Here is a 19,210-nt window from a genome sequence, read left to right as displayed (position 1 = left end):
CTGGGTAGCAACTGATTACATGCAATCTGGATTACGTAATCTGATTCCAAAATTACTATTATTTTTATTGACTAAATATTATTGTTGACCTAAATTATTAACTTAAACTTCAAGTAAATAAAGTAGGGCAAAGAGGTTCAGCTGACAAAAAAGTTGGGGAATCCCTGCATTGCACGTAAATATGAAATGATGTGAATTTGTACATTTCAATGTTTTTCAAAGACAAAAGCCTTCCAGAGACAGTAATACAAGACTTAGTGAGTGATAATTCAAATAATAATTGTGATTGTCAGGAGTTAATTTGATATGCAATGTTGAGAATATGCTTCTTAAAGGGTTAGTTCACCCAAAAATGAAAATTACCCCATAATTTACTCACCCTTAAGCCAGGTGTATATGACTTCTTTCAGCCAAACACAGTCAGAGTTAACATGGCTTGAGGGTAAGTAAATTATGAGGTAATTTTCATTTTTGGGGGAACTATTCCTTTAAAAGTGATCTGATTGCTATAGGCCAGTGAATCTCAAACTTTTTTGAGTAATGGACCCCCATCATATTTGGAACCATCCTCAAGGACCCCAGAATAAAAATGGTGCATTTGTATCATTAATGTCTTTGTGACAACCAAATGCAATCAAGTATAATTTACTACTACTACTACGTTTGTTGACTTGTCCTAGTCATATTGTCAGGTACATTATACATATATTATCTTCCTCTTTTATGGGAACATGTCAAATGTCAAAATATACAAAAATTAATATTCAGATATTTATAAGGACCCCCTGGCATTACGCCAAGGACCACTAGGGGTCCCTGGTTGAGAAACACTGCTGTAGGTTAAATCCAGTGATCAAATGCTGTGTGGGTCTCATTTTTCAGAATAGGCCCATCACTATTGGCTGGTCTGTGTGTGCAATTCCACAAATCTGGACATGCAAAAAAGTTATAGGGAATGAATGGGAGAAAAGGACAGAAGGACAAACTACAAAGTAGACTTTATAGGTCATGTTTACAAAAGATGCACCACTAGAGAGCGCCATCAGCAGTGTTTTGATTGCATATTCTGTCCAGTGTGTTACTAGTTCAAGTCTTCTAGTACTTCGAAATAGATGTAAATATTTGCTACACAGTGCTTAAACAGGAGTTGCCTGAGAGATTTAAGATCTGTGATGTCTTGAAGATTCTTTTTGGGGGAATTTCCATATTTCAGTTATTCCTTCAACATACATTCATTCTAGAGGCCTTCAGATACAATATTGCATGCGTAAGTTTAAATGGGCTTTAGTATATTAAAAACTCTGCTGCTCATGTGCTTACCCACACCTCTCCGTGTAAACTTATTGCCCTCACAGTTGCACTATGGTTTCCCATTCAACCAAGAATTGATTTTAAAATTCTCGTTTTAGCATAAAAATCATTATATGAGACCAGCGTATCTTTGTGATCTCATTACACTCTGTCACATTCTCTCCGTTCTGCTAACACTCTTTCATTTCATCAGCCTTCATGTAAACTATGGGGGAAAAGAGCCTTTTCATTCAAAGCCCCCAAGTTATGGAATGCTCTTCCTTTCACTATTAGTACAGTGATATGTGCAAAATTTTAGGTAAAATGCTCACTTTTTCATATAATCATGAAATTTGGTAAACTTGTACAGTTTTGGACCCTGAATATTTTCAGAAATGGAGCCATCACAAAAAGGGCTTATGGTCACCATGGCGACCATTTTACTTTCCGCCATAACCAAATTATTAGTCAAATAAACTTTAAGGATGTGTCCGATTAGGAAGCATAAGTGGTTGTGAATCAGTTTCACCTGCTTTGGTGCAAATAAAAGTGACAACAGGTGCATTGAAGAGGCAACAGCAAGACAACCATCAAAAAGGGAATGATTTTTCAGTTGGTGGCCACAGACAAGTTTTCTCTCCTTATTCTTCCTGACTGATTTGTCTTTAGTTTTGGGTTTTGTTAGAGTCCTTGTCACTGTCTGTAGCATGAGGCAGTGCCTGCAACCCAATCAGGTTGCACAGGCAATCCAGTTAATCCAGGATGGCACATCCATATGTGCCATCGCAAAGAGGTTTGGTGTGTCTCACAGTTTCAGGAGTATGGAGGAGGTACCAGGAGACAGGCTGTTACATGAGGAGAGCTGGACAGGGATGTAGAAGGGCAACAACCCAGCAGCAGGACCGCTATCTGCTCCTTTGTACGAAGAGGAACAGGAGGAGCACTGCCAGAGCCCTACAACAAGACCTCAGCAGTCTACTAGTGTTCATGTTTTGAACCAAACTGTCAGGAACTGACTTCATGGGGGTTGCATGAGGGCCCAACGTCTTCTATTACAAGCTGTGCTCACAGCTCAGCACCATGCAGACCTCCACGTGCTAGCCAATGGTTCCATTACTGCTGTTCGGTACCGGGATAAATTCCTCAGAGCCATTGTCAGACCTTATACTGGTGCAGTGTGACCTGGGTTCCTCTTGGTGTATGATAATGCTCTCTTTTGTGTGTAGGCAGTTTTTTCAATGATGAAGGCACTGATGCCATGGACTGGCCCTCACATTCCCCAGACCTGAATCCAATTGAGAACCTCTTGGACATTATGTATTGGAGCATCCAAAGGTCTGATCCAAGTCTGGGAAAAGATCCCCCAGGGCACCATCCACCATCCATCTACTAGGACTGCACGGTTATGACAAAATATGATAAAATAAGATAACCTGTAGAAGAGAACCTGAAGAAAAAAAAAACACACTACTTATGCACACAATAATGTGGACTTTTTTGTTTCTAGTTTGTTTTTGTAATTGCAATGTAATTGTAATTGTAATCATGATTAGAAATTTGATTCATTGTGCCGCCCCTAATACACACTACTGACTTACATTATGAGTTGCCGTGATGAATCTTTGTGTCTGACATGTTGCTAAGGTCATATTTAATATTCTACTCTTTACAGTCACTGTATTGTCAGGGTTAATGAATAAAAGCATTACGCTTTTGAAACTCTACATGCATGCAACAGACATGATATTATAAAGTCCAGGCTAAGCTCTCGGATCACGTCACTGAATTTTTGTGATGGCTCCATTTCTGAAAATGTTCAGGGTCCAAAACTGTACTAGTGTATCAAATTTCATGCTTTTATGAAAAAGTGAACATTATTTTCAATATCACCTGGACTATATCAGTAATGCTCCAACTTTGAAACAGTTGATTAATATAGATTTATTTAAGGTTGTTTTTAACTATCTTACCGTGTTGCGCTTTAATCTGTGTTGCTATTGTTTTTCTTTTTCTGTTTTGCTGATATAATAGTGCTTTGGGTGTAAGAAAAGTGCATTATGCATTGCTATTATTATTTATTAAGTTGTTACATCTATGATGTATTGTATGCTGTGTATATGTTCCTGTGTCTCCTCTCTAACAGGATTGGCCCAGGGCTAATGAGAGACTGTCGATGGTTGGACCAGAGATGAGGCCTATTAATTCCTCCAAGTCTCACTGGAGGGTGCTCTCACTTTTGCTCTCTCGTTTTACCTGATTGTTGCTCTCTTTGTTACTTGCCATGATCTCTTCTGTATGTCTCTCTCTTTGATCATTGTTGCTCATGTGTTAGTTCTGGTGTTAAGCTTTAGTGAAAATGATGTTAAATCAAATTACATTCCAACAGAGCGCTGTTAACCATTGCGAGAGCTTTCTGTCCTGAACTTCAGTGTCCTACATACATGTCTGTAAACCACGTGTGAAGCTGTAGGGGGTGAGTGGCTTATTTATTTTTTTAGGCAACTTTTCCTCCTGTTTTTTTGAATAGATAAGGAGTGAGGATACATTGCTGTATTTTGGTTTCTTTATTTTGATGCACAGGGAAGTTAGTTTCATTAAAGGTGCTAAAGAGGATCTTTTCGTCGACTGAGAAACCAAGGACTGTTAGTGAGTTTTTGAAATGAGCGCATGTGTAAGAACAACCCCCCTCCTTCACAGCTCATTTCGAGGGAACGCCTCCCAAAACTCGTGCACGAGTATTGGAACACGAGTGTTTACCACCGGCATTCGCTGTGTCGTGTTAGTGGATTCATTATGTCGGACACACCGCAGGTAACTCATAATCTGCAGTTGTTACTCCTGACAAAAACATTGCATGCGGCGGCTGTGGAAAGTTACTGGAGCGCGCACGTCTCTCACAAGGAACGTAATGGCAGTGATTGACAAGCCAGAGGGCCAATCGTTTACGCGATGATCACGTAAACGATTGGCTGATGTTTTTAAGGCCCTACCTCGTGCACAGATGATGTATATTAATATTATTCCTTTCAGTGCACCTAATAAATAGTCTTTTATCAGTTAGTAAAGACAGTTTCAAGTAATATTGCAAAAATGTATAACACAAAACATCCTATATAACACCTTTAATGGGAAGTTAGAGTGCTGTTTGTTTATTATTTTGGCATTTGCTCACCCCTGATCATTTGCTTCAGTTCTTTTGTTTATTTATCTTATGATTTTGCTAGTATTCTCCAACTGCTGCCACACAAAAAGATTGATCAAAAGGTCTAAAATAAAATAAAAAAATAAAAATGAGTACTTTAACAGCCATTCCGAGTTGTCGTTTATGTTGCGGTCCTGACCTAGACCGGGGCCATAACAAAGTATTGTGTGTTATTTGATGCAGAATGTCTTGTGATTATCTACACTGCATTTCTCTTCTTAAGCTGAATTAGATTTTTTTTTTCCCTGTTCTGTTCTGTGATCATGTATGCTCATATGTTTTGTTCAATTATCTTTAATTGCTGGGTTATGTTTCTTGGCACTGCATGATTGTAAGCCACCTCCTTACTAGTGTTATTTCAGAACAGTTCTGACCAGTGCCAGTTCAGTTTTTAGCCTCTCTTCCCTCAAAATAAGGGAGGACTGAGCTGAATTTGCCCTTATCTTCACCATGAAGTCAGAAACGGAAACAAAAACAAGGAGGCCACAAAGGAATCATCAGAACATTTTGACTGTGACCTTCTTTTGAGATCTTCAACCTCCTCAAATCTCACATTTCTAAGATTAGGATTTTTTTTTTCTTATTTCTTATTCAGTGATCAGATTTTGTGATGCCATTTGCTTTCAGAGACTTAATGAATACAGAAAATAAGTTCATTTTACTATACTACACAAGTATGACTACAAATTTATTCTGTTATAGGTTACCAATTATTCCTCTTGTCCAAACACATGACCTTCATTTTAAAGCATTGTTCCCTTTTATCTGCGTCATATTTCGGGTTTCGTGTAGCTCAATTGGCAGAGCATTGCAATATGTAATAATATGCAATCATGTGATGGGTCATTAAAGAAAGAGTTTTGCTAAATGGAAATAGGACAAATGGTGAGTAAGGCAGTATGACAGTCTTGAATGGGAGTTGCTTGAGTCCTCCAGATGTGTGAAAGAAATAGGGAGGTGAGTATGATTGAATGAAGGGAGAATCGTGTGCGTTTGTGACACACATACAGTAGGAAAGGACATCTTTTACATTCCTTTTCTAGTCATTTCAGCTGCAAATTTTATCATTGACCTGGTGAAAAGTCTGATCACTTAGAAAAGTTATATCAAATCTTTCCATAAAATGCCACATGATTTGATCATTTTTGATCATTTTGAATTATCACCACTAATATCACATCTTACTAAAACCATTTGTACATATGACAATCAAAAAAGAGAAAAATCACTGTCATCTTAAATCTTCAGTGTATTTGATCCAATCCTATTTAAACATTCAAGTTAAATTCAACACAGTTTCTTTATTTCCTGTATGGAAAGTGAAAAGAACTCCCCAAGGAAATACAATCTCTTCCCAAAAAGCAAACATTACAAACTAAGTGACCAAATATATGCTCAGCTCATATCATTCACTTGAGGGTTATGAATGTGAATGTTGAATGTTAATGTTTGACTAGTACCAAAAGGACCTTGTTAATACACTCACTAATAAATAGAATGATTAAAAAAGGTATATTCCTTATGTTTGAACCAAAAGAAACAAAAATTAATAATAATAGGGACTTAAAAATGTATGCACCTTCAAATGTCAAAACAAGGGGCTATTTTTGTTCTGTCCGGGCAGCTTTATCCCTAAGGATGGAGGATGTGTGGTGAGAGCATTTCATTGGAAGACTGGAGAATGAAAGTAAATCTGTGCTTTACAAGGGAAAGTCCGTACAAGAAAGAAGCATTTCTCTGCATCTGCCTGTGAGGTGAATCATGAATCAGGCCGTTCTCACACTGCTGTGCGCTGTGCTGTTTGGAGTAAGTCTTGTACACTCTGCAGGTAAGCTGATATCTTTTGGCTTTTATTACTTGCATCAAATCAGCCTTTTACTTAACCCTTTATATTGTTAGTGTAAAAACTTATTATTTAGAATAAAAAAGTTTCCCTTTATATTTAATAATCTTTTAAAAAGGTAGTTGTTATCCAGAAACAAAATTTCAATTTGAGGTCAATATGACACATATAGATAAAACTCATTAAGAAAATATTAAAACTTAAAAGATCAAGAGTTCATGTTTAATTTATGAAAGTATATGACCATGCTGCATACATAAGTATGTCATTTCCAAGCATTAAATGGACTGTAATGGAAAGCTACAGTCTGTCCTTATTGAAAAATAAACCCTGCAGTGTAATCAGTTTGTCAGTCATTATATAAAATATTTGACAGCAGAATGCAGTGATTGTGCAATCAGAATGACGTCTTACTGAAAGCCACAGAATAAAACATAATCGTATTTGTTGATGTTATTGATGAAAGTAAGTTATTCTAAAATGTTTTTGATAAGCATATATGCATCATAATAAATGTTTCTTAATGTTTGTGTGTGTGAATGCATGTGTGCATGTTTTTGGCATCAATCCAATCAGTGAATTCCAGAACAATTGTTTTCTGCATCAGTGTGTACATTAGCCCTTGAACTTATAATTACTGTTGTTAAATATAGGGCACGGAGCAGGGATTTCACAGCGCTGTTTATGCAGAGGCAGAATGCTGAAAGCAGTGAAGCCTAGATACATGCTTGCAGTTGAATTGTTCCCACCAAGTGCCTCCTGCTCAAAGACTGAGATTATGTAAGAATGCATACTTTAACTCCTGTTACAAGATGTAATGTTTATAAATCACTATTACTTCTAGAGATTCATTTTTGCAATATAATTAATGAACATTGCATGTCCTCTAAAATGATTTGATTTTTCCCCCTGCTGACGTTCAGATTGACTCTCACTGGAAAAGGAAAGGGAAAGGGAAGGGGAAGGGGAAAGAGGTTAAAAGTGTGTCTGGATCCATATGAGAAGCAAGGACGGAGATTACTGAAGAGCAAAGGGTATGCACCATACGCTACCACTTTCTGCATGTATAACAATCAGTTATAATGTTACGTTTTATGTTTATGTATGTATGTAAGAATTAAATGCTATGTCATTGTGCCATCATTCCTAGGATTCAAAACAAAAAGCAAAAGAACAGAGGAAGAAAAGGGAGGAATAAGAAGTCTGATGACAAGGATGACTAGTGAAATGATTTCTTCCAGCATGTTACAACACACCTTTTCAATAACAAAAGTTTTCAAAGTCATTTATCCATAAATGTACGTTTTTCTTATTTTGATTTATGTTTTGTGATTTTAAACATTTATCTGAAGAAAATGATACAGGTTAATTTTAATGGCAGTAAATGATTTGATCTGTAAGAAATCATGACCACCAACAGTGTTTTGGATAAAGTATTGAATAGCTTGTGTCCATAATTATAACTCTATTCACATCAACTTTAACTTTTTATTAATTCATTTTTATACAAATCTTTCTAATCCAGAGGAAATCTGTGTGTGATATAACCATGAAATAAAAATAATTCTAATGATAATTTGGTGTTTTGTTATTACTATGAAACAATTCATGTTTGATGGCATAAGGAAGAATGACGATGGACTGTTGAGTCTCTCTGTAATTAACATTTAGGAAACATTTGTTTACAATATAAAATGTTCTTAATTTGCAGTCTAGTATCACTATCTATTGATACAGATTTTAATTAACTGAAAAATTCAGTACAGCAATACAGTGCAAATTTTGTTACGCTAATGTTCTATAATGAATCAAATTTTATTATGAAAAATAAAGAAATTGTGAATTGAACAGTTTGGGCCCTATCATACATTCAGTTTTTCCACTTGCAAATTCTGCCATGTAAATAGTGAATCCGCTATGAGCGCAACTGGCTTTTAAAGGGTATGGGAGATACGCCCAAAAACACACCCATTACTCAACCCTTACAACCCTTTTAGACCTAAGTGCACTTGCGCCTTGTGCTTTAGACCATGTGCTAAGATAGTTAAAATAGGGCCCTTTAACTGAGCCTGGTGTCTCCCAATGTTCCATTCCATTCCTCCCAGCTCCATTTCTGTGACTTGATGGAGTTTGGTTTCCTTGCCACTGTCACTTTTGGATTGCTTTTTTGGGAACACTTAAAGGGTTAGTTCACCCAAAAATGAAAATTACATCATTAATGACTCACCCTCATGTCGTTCCAAACCCGTAAGACCTCCGTTCATCTTCGGAACACAGTTTAAGATATTTTAGATTTAGTCCGAGAGCTTTCTGTCCCTCCATTGAAAATGTATGTACGGTAGACTGTCCATGTCCAGAAAGGTAATAAAAACATCATCAAAGTAGTCCATGTGACATCAGTGGGTTAGTTTTTGAAGCATCAAAAATACATTTTGGTCCAAAAATAACAAAAACTACGACTTTATTCAGCATTGTATTCTTATCTGGAGAATACAATGCGTCGTTGTTTTTGGCGATTAGGACATCTGCGACATGCACACTTATGCACCATTTAAAAATATATACAGCAATACTAAAATACAAACAATGTAGAATAGCTTGAATACAGCGTGCGTCTCCCTCAGACTGTAAACGAAGCTTGGGCACACCGGATAACACGTCAGCAGCGTCTTACATCAGCAGCGTCACTGCGTAGTCGTGAACCCGGATTGACAACAGACTCGGAAGAGAAGACAATGCTGAATAAAGTCGTATTTTTTTGTTATTTTTGGACCAAAATGTATTTTAGATGCTTCAAAAACTTCTAACTAACCCACTGATGTCACATGGACTACTTTGATGATGTTTTTATTACCTTTCTGGACATGGACAGTCTACCGTACATACATTTTCAATGGAGGGACAGAAAGCTCTCGGACTAAATCTAAAATATCTTAAACTGTGTTCCGAAGATGAACGGAGGTCTTACGGGTTTGGAACGACATGAGGGTGAGTCATTAATGACATAATTTTCATTTTTGGGTGAACTAACCCTTTAATATCCAGCAACATTCATTTAACTGCACTGACAGTATTGGATGTGAACAAAACTTGAACTGAATTGAGCTGAATGACAACAAAAATAATGTTGACCTTTTGTAATATAAATAGTGGTGGGCATAGATTTATTTTTTTAATCTAGATTAAAATGGCTCATTTGAATTCTGCCGAAGACATTCAGAATATGTGAGATACCCAAATTGTCCCTGCGTCCCAATGTCTGTACTATCTATCCTAAATAGTATGTGAGATTAAAATAAGTGTGTCCCAAAGCATAGTATGTTGAAAAGAGTATGCCAAAAGTCCCCGGATGGTCTACTATTTCCGGTAGATTTTCGAAGTGTGGATCCGTGCACACTATAAAGGCTAATATTGCCCACAACCCATTGCGCGTTGGACGCGGATTCAGTTCAGAACTACAAACACGAGTAAAAAGTGTTAAAAAACTACAAAACATGGCGAATATGCACTATCGACGCTGAGAGGTTGTTTGAGTGACTAATAATCAGTTTAAATTGATAGAAAATATTTATTTAATGTTAAATGTGTTAATGTTATTTTTCATCTGCAAATACCAATGTGGACTTTTATAAAGATCTGATTGGCCATTAACTTTTAAATGCATCATTATGCATTAATATGAGAAGAGTTCTCCACATGAAAGACTCGCGACTGCAGATCAACGTGCTGCATTTCTCTTCGATACGGTAGGAAATTAGCTAAATGAAATGTGGAGGATGTAAGATGATTGACAGGGCAGTTTACGGTGACAGGATGCGGCAGAGAGGACGCAATTGTATGACGTGATAGTATGTCCCAAATACGGTGTTCATATTAGGACTTCCTCACACCTCGGTCATACAACGAAAAGGGTCATGCCTCAGACTAAAAGGCTTCAGTCATCGGACAAAACGGCATCGCGCCTCAAACTGAAAGGCTTCAGGTCTCAGGAAAAACGACGTCAGGTGTCAGGTCTTGTACAATTAGACATCGAACTAAACAGCCTCAGACCAAAAGGCTTCAGACGAAAAGGCATCGGATGAAACGGACTCAGACTAAAAGGCATCAGACTAAAAGGCATCTTTTTTTTTTTTTTTTTTTTTTTTTTTTTTTTTTTTTTTTGCATAGCCTAACTTTCTATTGGCTTTTATCCCATCATATGTCGTCATTCAGTTGTCTTTTTCTTTACTGTTACTATTCCCAAATTAATGTAAGGGGTATGTGTGCATGTTAATTAATCTATCTGTTGATGGTATTCATGTAGGCTATTTATGTAATCCCTTGGCGAATAAGAAAAGAAAAGAACAGAAAAGAACATGCCAATTTTCACATTGGTCTGCAGAAAAACAGCAACGGGCTGAATGAAAATGTAAATGTGACTCTTCCAACCAGATAGTGGTATTCTGTTTTTATTGTTATTTTTTATGCATTCCATTTTTATTTTTATGTATTTGTTTCCTTTTTATGTAAAGCACTTTGAATTGTGTGTGAAATGTGCTAAATAAATAAAATTGCCTTGCCTAATCGACTCTCTGACAGTAGGTGGCGCTGGAACAGCAGAAATAAAACCGTTTCCTTGGTAACCTCTGTACACAAAGCAGCTGTAGCCTACTTAAAACAACGCATTCAAATAGTTTTAAATATTTTTTTTACCTCTCTTATAAAAATGAACCATGGGTTTACTACAAATAAAACAAAATGGTTATTGTAGTTAACCATGGTAACCACAAATTAACCATGGTTTTGCTATACCATAGTTTAAGGTATTTGAAGTAAAATGATTGTTATACAAATAGCCTATCAAAAAAAAAAAAAAAATCATAGTTAACACACTTTTAACCCATGGTTAATTTTTGTATGTGTTCACGATAGTTTGCAATGCAAGCTAGTTGCAATGTGTTATTTTTCTTTTACTGTCTATGGGTGAAAGTCATCATAGCTTGCGTAGTATAGACCCAGCTCCCAACTCAACTTTGAGAATAGATTAACGGCGATATTTTTTTTTATCGCCCGATAAGAGTCTCACGTTAACGCAGCACGTTAACGCCGATAACGGCCCACCACTAAATATAAGTTAATATATAAATAAAATAATGTTGAGCAGTTGAGTGAAGTGAAGTGAAGTGAGTGTAGTGAAGAAAAAGCAATAATGCACAATATGAGTATGTGTGACTTTGTAAATCAGAAAACTGTTTTACTTCCATTACTGTTTTTATATCTTATATCTGATGACATAGATAACACTGTACTGTGAAATATGTAATCATGATGACACAACTTGAAAAAAATTATTTTAACTGTTGTTACTGTTAATTGCCCAGAAAGATTATAGGTACTGGACCTGGAACCCAGCCAGATACTATTATGCACTGAAGCATCCAATAGGGAATTCCCAGATTGTCTTAGATTTGTATAAAATGAAGCAAGTCAGGTCATTTACTCACAGTTGGTTAGCCGAGTGGTTTAAGGTGAAGCCCATCAAGAGATGAAGACTACAATGAAGACTGTGGCTGCTCTTCTTATTTTTGTCAGTTTGGCTATTGCTGTTATTGAAGGTAATATTGTTTTGCTTATTTTAATATTTTATTTACTTAACACAATCAGTTTCTTTGTTGTTTTAGACTGATCATTTTCATCATTTATTTCTATCATCCTCTAGAGCAGCCTGGGTTTGGACTCCACAGATGTTTATGTCGAGGTGCTGGTGCCAAAATGGTGAAGCCAAAGCTGATAGAGAAGGTGGAAATTCACCCTGTTAGTCCATCTTGTGGACATCTGGAAGTTGTGTGAGTAAACTGATTATTCATCTATCTATTTATAAGATCTATATAGGCAATTTGTTTTATCATAATTGAATAGAGATCTGTCTATATTCCCTTAAAATAACTTGACTGTGTCTGAACAGTGTCACGCTGAAGAATGGTGCAGGGCAAAGATGCTTAAATCCAGAGTCATTGTTTACCAAGAATATCATTAAGAGGATTGAAAATAAGACCAGGTGAGTCTTATCAGTGACATTACAATTGATACTGAAACTTCATATCTTTCTTATGTTACAAATGAAGAAAGGATAACAGAATAATGTTTATTTATGTTTATTATTTTTAGGAGTGCTCAGTAAAAGCTTCACTTCAACTTTAACTTTTTATTAATTCATTTTTATACAAACCTTTCTTATCCAGAGGGAGTCTGTGTGTGATATAACCATGAAAAAAAAATAATTATAATGATAATTTGGTGTTTTGTTTACAGTTAATATGTTTTGATGGCATCAGAGGAAGAATCACAGTGGACTTTAAGTAACTACTACAGTATGAAACATTTGTCTACAGTATAAAGTGTCTATTGCTGTCTATTGATACTGATTTCAATTTACTGAAAAAATCATTACAACAACACAGTGCAGATTTTGTCATGCTAATGCTCTATAATGAATCACACTTCATTACAAAAAATAAAGAAACCATTTGTGAATTGAACACTTTGACTGAGCTTGTTTTCTCCCAAGATTTTTTTCCCCCCATTTCTGTCATTTGATGGATTTTGGCTTCCTTGCCACTGTCGCTTTTGGCTTGCTTAGTTGAGAACTTAATATCCAGCAACATTCCTAATTTAACTGCACTGACACAGTTGAGAGCAAAACTTGAACTGAACTGAGCTGAATAATAACACTATTGTCTTTAGTAGTGCTGCTTATAGCTGAACTGAACTTGAATATACACAGTTATTGAACTGAACTGAAATGAAATGAACTGACCGTTCGCAAAGACCCGTCCCCGTTAATGACTGTTGCTATGTCTGACAAGCCATGCCGCTCTCAGGCCACACGTCACTACGGTGGCCCAGTAGTGCACAACACAACGAAATTAAAAAAGCAAACATAAGTTCACAACACAACGAAATCGAGCCACAACACAACGGAATAAAGCCACAACACAACGAAATCAATCCACAACACAACGGAATAAAGCCACAACACAACGAAATCGAGCCACAACACAACGGAATAAAGCCACAACACAACGAAATCAATCCACAACACAACGGAAATGCTCCCGACCACTAGGGGGCTCTCAGAACTCGGTAAAGTTAGTTTTCCTTGCCACTGTTCTATAGAGTCGGCAGTAATATCAATACCACGATTAGTTTAAACAGTATGTAATCACTGCATATCGACATGAAATATTAATTCAATATCACCTACGTGCAAAATAGCTTCATATTTATACTTGTGAATGATTTGACGCGCTACCACGGCGCATGATGAAGGGAACGTCTGCCAATTCCACCAAATGGTTAAAACGTATAATTTGTATTCATTAAAATTATTTTTAACATTTAAAAACAGACATATTCAAATTCCAAAGCTTGTCAGTCTTACCAACAGGAACTAACAACCTTTGGAATTTGAACATGTCTGTTTTTAAATGTTAAATGTAATTTTAATGAATACAAATTATACGTTTTAACCACTTGATGGAATTGGTGGATGTTCCCTTTATCATGCTCCGTGGTATCGCGTCAAATCATTCACAAGTATAAATATGAAGCTATTGTGAACGTAGTTGATTTTTAATTAATATATCATGTCGATATACAATGCATACTTAAAACTGATCATGGTATTGATATCTTTGTAAAACTGTCGACTCTATAGAACAGTGGCAAGGAAAACTAACTTTACCTAGCTCTGAGAGCCCCCTAGTGGTCGGGAGCATTTCCGTTGTGTTGTGGCTTGATTCCGTTGTGTTGTGGTTTAATTCCGTTGTGTTGTGGCTTGATTCCGTTGTGTTGTGGCTTGATTCCGTTGTGTTGTGGCTTTATTTCGTTGTGTTGTGGCTTGTTTCCGTTGTGTTGTGAACTTATGTTTGCTTTTTTAATTTCGTTGTGTTGTGCACTACTGGGCCACCGTACACATCATGTTCTCACGCAGTGAAAAGGGTCCACCGTGGAGCAACAAGGACACTGACAACGCGTCGACAGACAAGGCAGAGAAGGTTTGATATGAAACAAACTCTCAAACTTGAAATATTGTAATTTTTAAAGAAATAAACAATATTTAAACAATAAATACCGTTTTGTGGCTCTTTAATGTGTCGCTACAGATTGCTGTAACGCCTCAGCTCAAGCAGCTCGTGAACCGATCATCTCTTCCTAGTTCATTTATAGCATCAAATAAACATGAATGAACATCAGAAAGAATGTTGTTTCAACTGCAGAAAGACGTCAATACACACCATTTTTCAAGGGTTCAAGTCATCCGACGTAGGGAGGATTATGTTTATGTGATCTGTTTAATTGATATTTATTTATTTATTTAGGCCTATTTATTTATTTATTTCTCATTTCCTATGTGATGTAATGTTTGGCCTTCCCTTGCTCTTTTCTCTTGGCTTATTTCTCACATTTGTACTTTGTAAGCAAATGTTTATTATTAATAATAATAATAAAAAGTCCACCGACGTAATCTACTAACTCCCCTGACTGCTTTATCGGACATAATGGCGGATTCGGCTTTATGATTGTTTAGATCGCCTGTCAATCAAACTCCCTGCAAAGGGTCAATTGAGCTGAATAACGACTATTATCTTGCTATAGCTGCTTTACAGAAGAATTTGAATTTGTCTCTTATTTAATAAAGTTTTCATTATTAATTCTGTGACTTTTCTGTTTATTATTATGAAGCTGCTCACAATTTCTAAAGCGCTATAAAAAAAAAAGTGACTTGACTTGACTGCTGAATAGTACATTTAATGACTGAAGTACATTCAACTCTGCCTCCACAGAAAATACCCTGGAAAAATCTTGTCATGCTGTACACACACACACACACACACACACACACACTCACTAAAAAATGTTGGGTTAAAAATAACCCAACAAGTAACCCAACTATGGGTTAACATAGCACCTTCCCAACTGTGGGTTATTTTTAACCCAATGGTTGGGTTAAAAGCCAGTACTTTGAAGTGCTACTTAACCTAATGCAATATAATAGTCACACTATGCTCTCCCTCATATTTTGCTAATCTATCTGTGTTTATTTACATAGTTGGTATAAGTAGCAGTGGGTGACAATAGACAAGAAATGTACAGTTTTACACCATCATACTAATAACATTTCTTTAGTCATTCGGCAATCCTGCAGCATGAACCACTGTAGTGAAACCACCTTACAGCTTTGTATTACAGTTTTTGCCCGTTGCTTGAACACTATAGACCCATGCTTAGACTAAAGTAACACAACTTGAAGCTTTTGTTACCATACCTCAAACACATGTACCCATACCTTAAACAAAAGCGCTGCTTTGCACTCTAGTTACAATTCTGCAACACACTTACTCCTTTATGCAACACACTTGGTCTTGCATACACGGGCACCATTTCATACATAAGACACTTCGTTCAAAAATGAAATCTCAGGGTGCCATTTGGAAAACACATGTATCCAAAATACAAAACACATCGGGTAATTGCAACCACTCAAATACACACCTCAAAACGCTTACTTACAAAACTGAACACCAATCAGCCAGTTACAAAAAGGCCTCAGTTAAGCCATTCTGAGAACTTTGCAAACATGGAGAGTAAGAGGTGGAGAAATGCAAAAGAATATTTAATAGAGCTAATAATAGGCTACTTTGATTATGTTTACGAGCACTGCAGTCTCAAAATCAGTCTTTTGTCTATTAGAATAATCGTGTTGTCGCGATCAGACCAGATCAGGCTACACCACTGTATCAGTGTCCAGTTTGCACATATAATTCGTATAATTCATTATCAAGCATGGAGAGCAAGAGGTGGAGGCAGAGGAAGACAAAGAGAGAGAGGAGTAGGACATGGTCAAAGAGGTTATGCACGGAACAATATTTCAGATGATATTAGAGCAATGTTGGTGGATCATGTGGCCAGACCCAAACAGACGGCAGGATCTATAATCCCACCCACGCACAATTTGCCTGTTTTCCTGTATTTACAGTAGTGTATTTTGTTTTATTTTTGTATTATTTTTGCGTTACTGCATTTACTTTACTGTACTGTAAAGTATAGTACTGTGATGTGCAGTATTGAGTTGATGTCATTTGTAACCTTTCAGTACTTTCATTTTTGGTTGTTGTGAAAACCTTTGTTGGAAAAAAAAAAAAAAAAAAAGCAGAACAAAAACTAAGTGTTGCATTGAGCTTCACAGAATGCTAACTGATGAACTGAATAAAAACAGTGAAAATTAAAGACTGCAGTGTTTTATATAAAGTAGACTAGTGTGTTCCCCCTGATCTGAAAGTGTATTCATATGATGCAAGTGTGTGTCATTTTGTCATCAGAGTTACATTTTGACAAAGGAATGTTAAGTTTTGATAGTAGAGTTTCAATTTGACAGAGATATGAATGGTATATTTCCCAGTGTTGTGTCATGTTTACTTGTGTGTAGAGTTTTGGCACAGTGAGCGAAGTTTTGCAAAATGTGTTCAAGCAACGGGCAAAAACTGTAATAGCATTTTACACCTTACTGGGGACAGAAGGTGATTTGCATTAAAAACCATGGGAAAGGGCACAAACTCCATCTCTAAACTCTTAAGACCTTTATTACCTTTTGGTTTACTTCTGTGGGGATGAGACCATGTACCAGTCGCACCGAGACATTTCAAATGATACCAAACATGTATAGTGCTGTACTGTATGATAATTGTTCACATTAAATCATATTTTTGGGTGAATTTCAGGGTGATTTCAGTGTGTGGAGAGAAGATATAGGAGAAGAGGGAGTGAAGGAAAGGAAATGCGGATAAGACAATAATGAGGTGTGATCTACTCAGTGTGATTGCGTCTCAGATGAGGATGCTAATTTTGCAAGAGAGTTCAAATGTTTATTTTGCAGAAAAGTCCTTTGTTTTCTCGGAGAGTAGCCCTCATTGGGTCCTAGACAGCTCGGCACCAGTCTTACAATATATAACAGAGAAGTAAGACAGTTATTTGATTTACACTTAAACCAGAAGCAAATAAATATTCCACTTATAATAAGATTCTTATTATTATACTTATAATAAAACAAAGCTATAATGCACAATATGAGTTTATCAAAGAGTGACTATGTAAATCACAAAACTGTTTTACTTCCTTTATATGATGACATATAGTGTACATTTTCTGAAATATGTAAACCTGATGACATAACACTTAAAAAATGAAAACCTTCACATTTCATCTGCACAGTTGTTACTGTAAATTTCCCAGAAATCTTAAAAATAAGATTTTTAGGAAGTGTAACTAGAACTCAGCCAGATACTACTACTAAAGCATCAAACAGGGGAATCCCAGCTTGTCTTAGATTTGTATATAATGAAGCAAGTCAGGTCATTTACTCACATTTGGTCAGCTCAGTGGTTTAAGGTGAAGAGATTGAACAATGAAGACTGTGGCTGCTCTACTTGTTTTTGTCAGTTTGGCTATTGTTGTTACTGAAGGTAATATTATTTTTGCTTATTTTAATATTTTACTAACTCAAAACAATCTGTCACTTCAGATTGTTTTAGACCAGGGGTTTCCACTGTCCTGCAGAGTTTAGCTCCAACTTGCCTCAACACACCTGTCTGGAAGTTCCTAGTATGCCTAATTAGACCTTGATTAGCTGGTTCAGGTGTGTTTAATTGGGGTTGGAACTAAACTCTGCAGGACGGTGGCCCTCCAGGACCGAGTTTGGACACCCCTGTTTTAGACTGATCATTTTCATCATTTATTTCTATCATCCTCTAGGGCAGCCTGGGTTTGGAGTCCAAAGATGTTTATGTCGAGGTGCTGGTGCCAAAATGGTGAAGCCAAAGCTGATAGAGAAGGTGGAAATTCACCCTGTTAGTCCATCTTGTGGACATCTGGAAGTTGTGTGAGTAAACTGATTATTCATCTATCTATTTATAAGATCTATATAGGCAATTTGTTTTATCATAATTGAATACACATTTATTCCCTTAAAATAACTTGACTGTGTCTGAACAGTGTCACGCTGAAGAATGGTGCAGGGCGAAGATGCTTAAATCCAGAGTCATTGTTTACCAAGAATATCATTGAGAGGATTGAAAGTAAGACCAGGTGAGTCTTATCAGTGACATTACAATTGATACTGAAACTTCAAATCTTTCTTATGTGTATGTGTGTATTATATAAGGATAAAATACATAATAATGTTTATGTTTATTCTTTTTAGGAGTGCTCAGAAAAATGTGTGAAGTGGTTCAACTGTGTTTTCAAGTGTGAAGGTTGTGGCCAGTATGGACTCTGTTATTAAAAAGCTTGATTGATTATGTTATGTATTATAAGGGATTATTTTATACATTATACTTTCACGTTATTTTATGAGATTTTTTATTTATTATCATTATTTAAAAAAACAACAAAAAAAAGTTGTTATATGTTCTTCTGTCTGTATATGTTGTTTATTGTCAGTTTCAAATAAAATCTTGTGGAGGTTTTGTCTGAATTAACGGTCTTTGTTATTATTTTCTGGACAAATATTAGCTATGCTATATAAATACATAGTTATGTTACACAGGTGTGTGTGTGCGCATGCGCTATATAATGACATGGGTATTACACTGATATTACAACGTAAACATGAAATATGAGGACATTTCATGAGACATTTTTCATGAGTTAATATAGCTTTAAAAACATACTAAACAATGTTTTATTAAAAATGTAAAACTGCAGACAGTTTTCTGTGATGGGTAGGTTTAGGGGTAGGGGAAGTGTAGGAGGATAGAATGTAGTTTGTTCAGTATAAAAACCTTTACGTCTATGGAATGTCCTCACTTTGATAGCAAAACAAACCTGTGTGTGTGTGT

At 36.2% G+C, this 19,210-nt stretch overlaps 3 protein-coding genes across 4 annotated transcripts; all 3 read left to right on the top strand.

The window, feature by feature from the left end:
* Positions 1-6,168: 6,168 nt before the first annotated feature.
* On the top strand, positions 6,169-7,911 carry cxcl20 (chemokine (C-X-C motif) ligand 20). The gene is made up of 4 exons (XM_048188340.1): positions 6,169-6,320; positions 6,989-7,115; positions 7,259-7,369; positions 7,486-7,911. Exons 1-4 carry the CDS (start codon positions 6,254-6,256, stop codon positions 7,556-7,558), a joined length of 378 nt encoding a protein of 125 aa, XP_048044297.1. The 5' UTR covers positions 6,169-6,253; the 3' UTR covers positions 7,559-7,911.
* A 3,842-nt stretch (positions 7,912-11,753) lies between these two features.
* LOC125267059 (C-X-C motif chemokine 11-1-like) lies at positions 11,754-12,853 on the top strand. 2 transcript variants are annotated; one of them, XM_048188341.1, is made up of 4 exons: positions 11,754-11,929; positions 12,034-12,160; positions 12,280-12,372; positions 12,483-12,614. In XM_048188341.1, the coding sequence occupies exons 1-4, from the start codon at positions 11,860-11,862 to the stop codon at positions 12,493-12,495; spliced, it is 303 nt and encodes a 100-aa protein (XP_048044298.1). In that variant the 5' UTR covers positions 11,754-11,859; the 3' UTR covers positions 12,496-12,614. The 2 variants fall into 2 exon arrangements, with proteins under 2 accessions (XP_048044298.1, XP_048044299.1); XM_048188342.1 differs by lacking the exon at positions 12,483-12,614 and adding an exon at positions 12,627-12,853 and having other exon boundaries at positions 11,777-11,929.
* A 4,833-nt stretch (positions 12,854-17,686) lies between these two features.
* LOC125267060 (C-X-C motif chemokine 11-1-like) lies at positions 17,687-18,850 on the top strand. Its single transcript, XM_048188344.1, has 4 exons — positions 17,687-17,836; positions 18,126-18,252; positions 18,366-18,458; positions 18,574-18,850. Exons 1-4 carry the CDS (start codon positions 17,779-17,781, stop codon positions 18,593-18,595), a joined length of 300 nt encoding a protein of 99 aa, XP_048044301.1. The 5' UTR covers positions 17,687-17,778; the 3' UTR covers positions 18,596-18,850.
* Positions 18,851-19,210: the final 360 nt, after the last annotated feature.

The sequence above is a fragment of the Megalobrama amblycephala genome, linkage group LG4 (assembly GCF_018812025.1).
Source record: "Megalobrama amblycephala isolate DHTTF-2021 linkage group LG4, ASM1881202v1, whole genome shotgun sequence".
NCBI lineage: Eukaryota > Metazoa > Chordata > Actinopteri > Cypriniformes > Xenocyprididae > Megalobrama > Megalobrama amblycephala.
This window is presented reverse-complemented; position numbering and strand designations above follow the sequence as displayed.

What these genes read in the sequence shown, in the direction of transcription:
- cxcl20 (XM_048188340.1), top strand. Translation starts at nt 6,254, where the DNA reads ATGAATCAGGCCGTTCTCACACTGCTGTGCGCTGTGCTGTTTGGAGTA. An exon ending in AAGTCTTGTACACTCTGCAG is followed by an intron (nt 6,321 to 6,988) that starts GTAAGCTGATAT and finishes TGTTAAATATAG; the next exon opens with GGCACGGAGCAGGGATTTCA. An exon ending in TGCTCAAAGACTGAGATTAT is followed by an intron (nt 7,116 to 7,258) that starts GTAAGAATGCAT and finishes GCTGACGTTCAG; the next exon opens with ATTGACTCTCACTGGAAAAG.
- LOC125267059 (XM_048188341.1), top strand. Translation starts at nt 11,860, where the DNA reads ATGAAGACTACAATGAAGACTGTGGCTGCTCTTCTTATTTTTGTCAGT. An exon ending in GGCTATTGCTGTTATTGAAG is followed by an intron (nt 11,930 to 12,033) that starts GTAATATTGTTT and finishes ATCATCCTCTAG; the next exon opens with AGCAGCCTGGGTTTGGACTC. An exon ending in TGTGGACATCTGGAAGTTGT is followed by an intron (nt 12,161 to 12,279) that starts GTGAGTAAACTG and finishes GTGTCTGAACAG; the next exon opens with TGTCACGCTGAAGAATGGTG.
- LOC125267060 (XM_048188344.1), top strand. Translation starts at nt 17,779, where the DNA reads ATGAAGACTGTGGCTGCTCTACTTGTTTTTGTCAGTTTGGCTATTGTT. An exon ending in TGTGGACATCTGGAAGTTGT is followed by an intron (nt 18,253 to 18,365) that starts GTGAGTAAACTG and finishes GTGTCTGAACAG; the next exon opens with TGTCACGCTGAAGAATGGTG. An exon ending in AGGATTGAAAGTAAGACCAG is followed by an intron (nt 18,459 to 18,573) that starts GTGAGTCTTATC and finishes TATTCTTTTTAG; the next exon opens with GAGTGCTCAGAAAAATGTGT.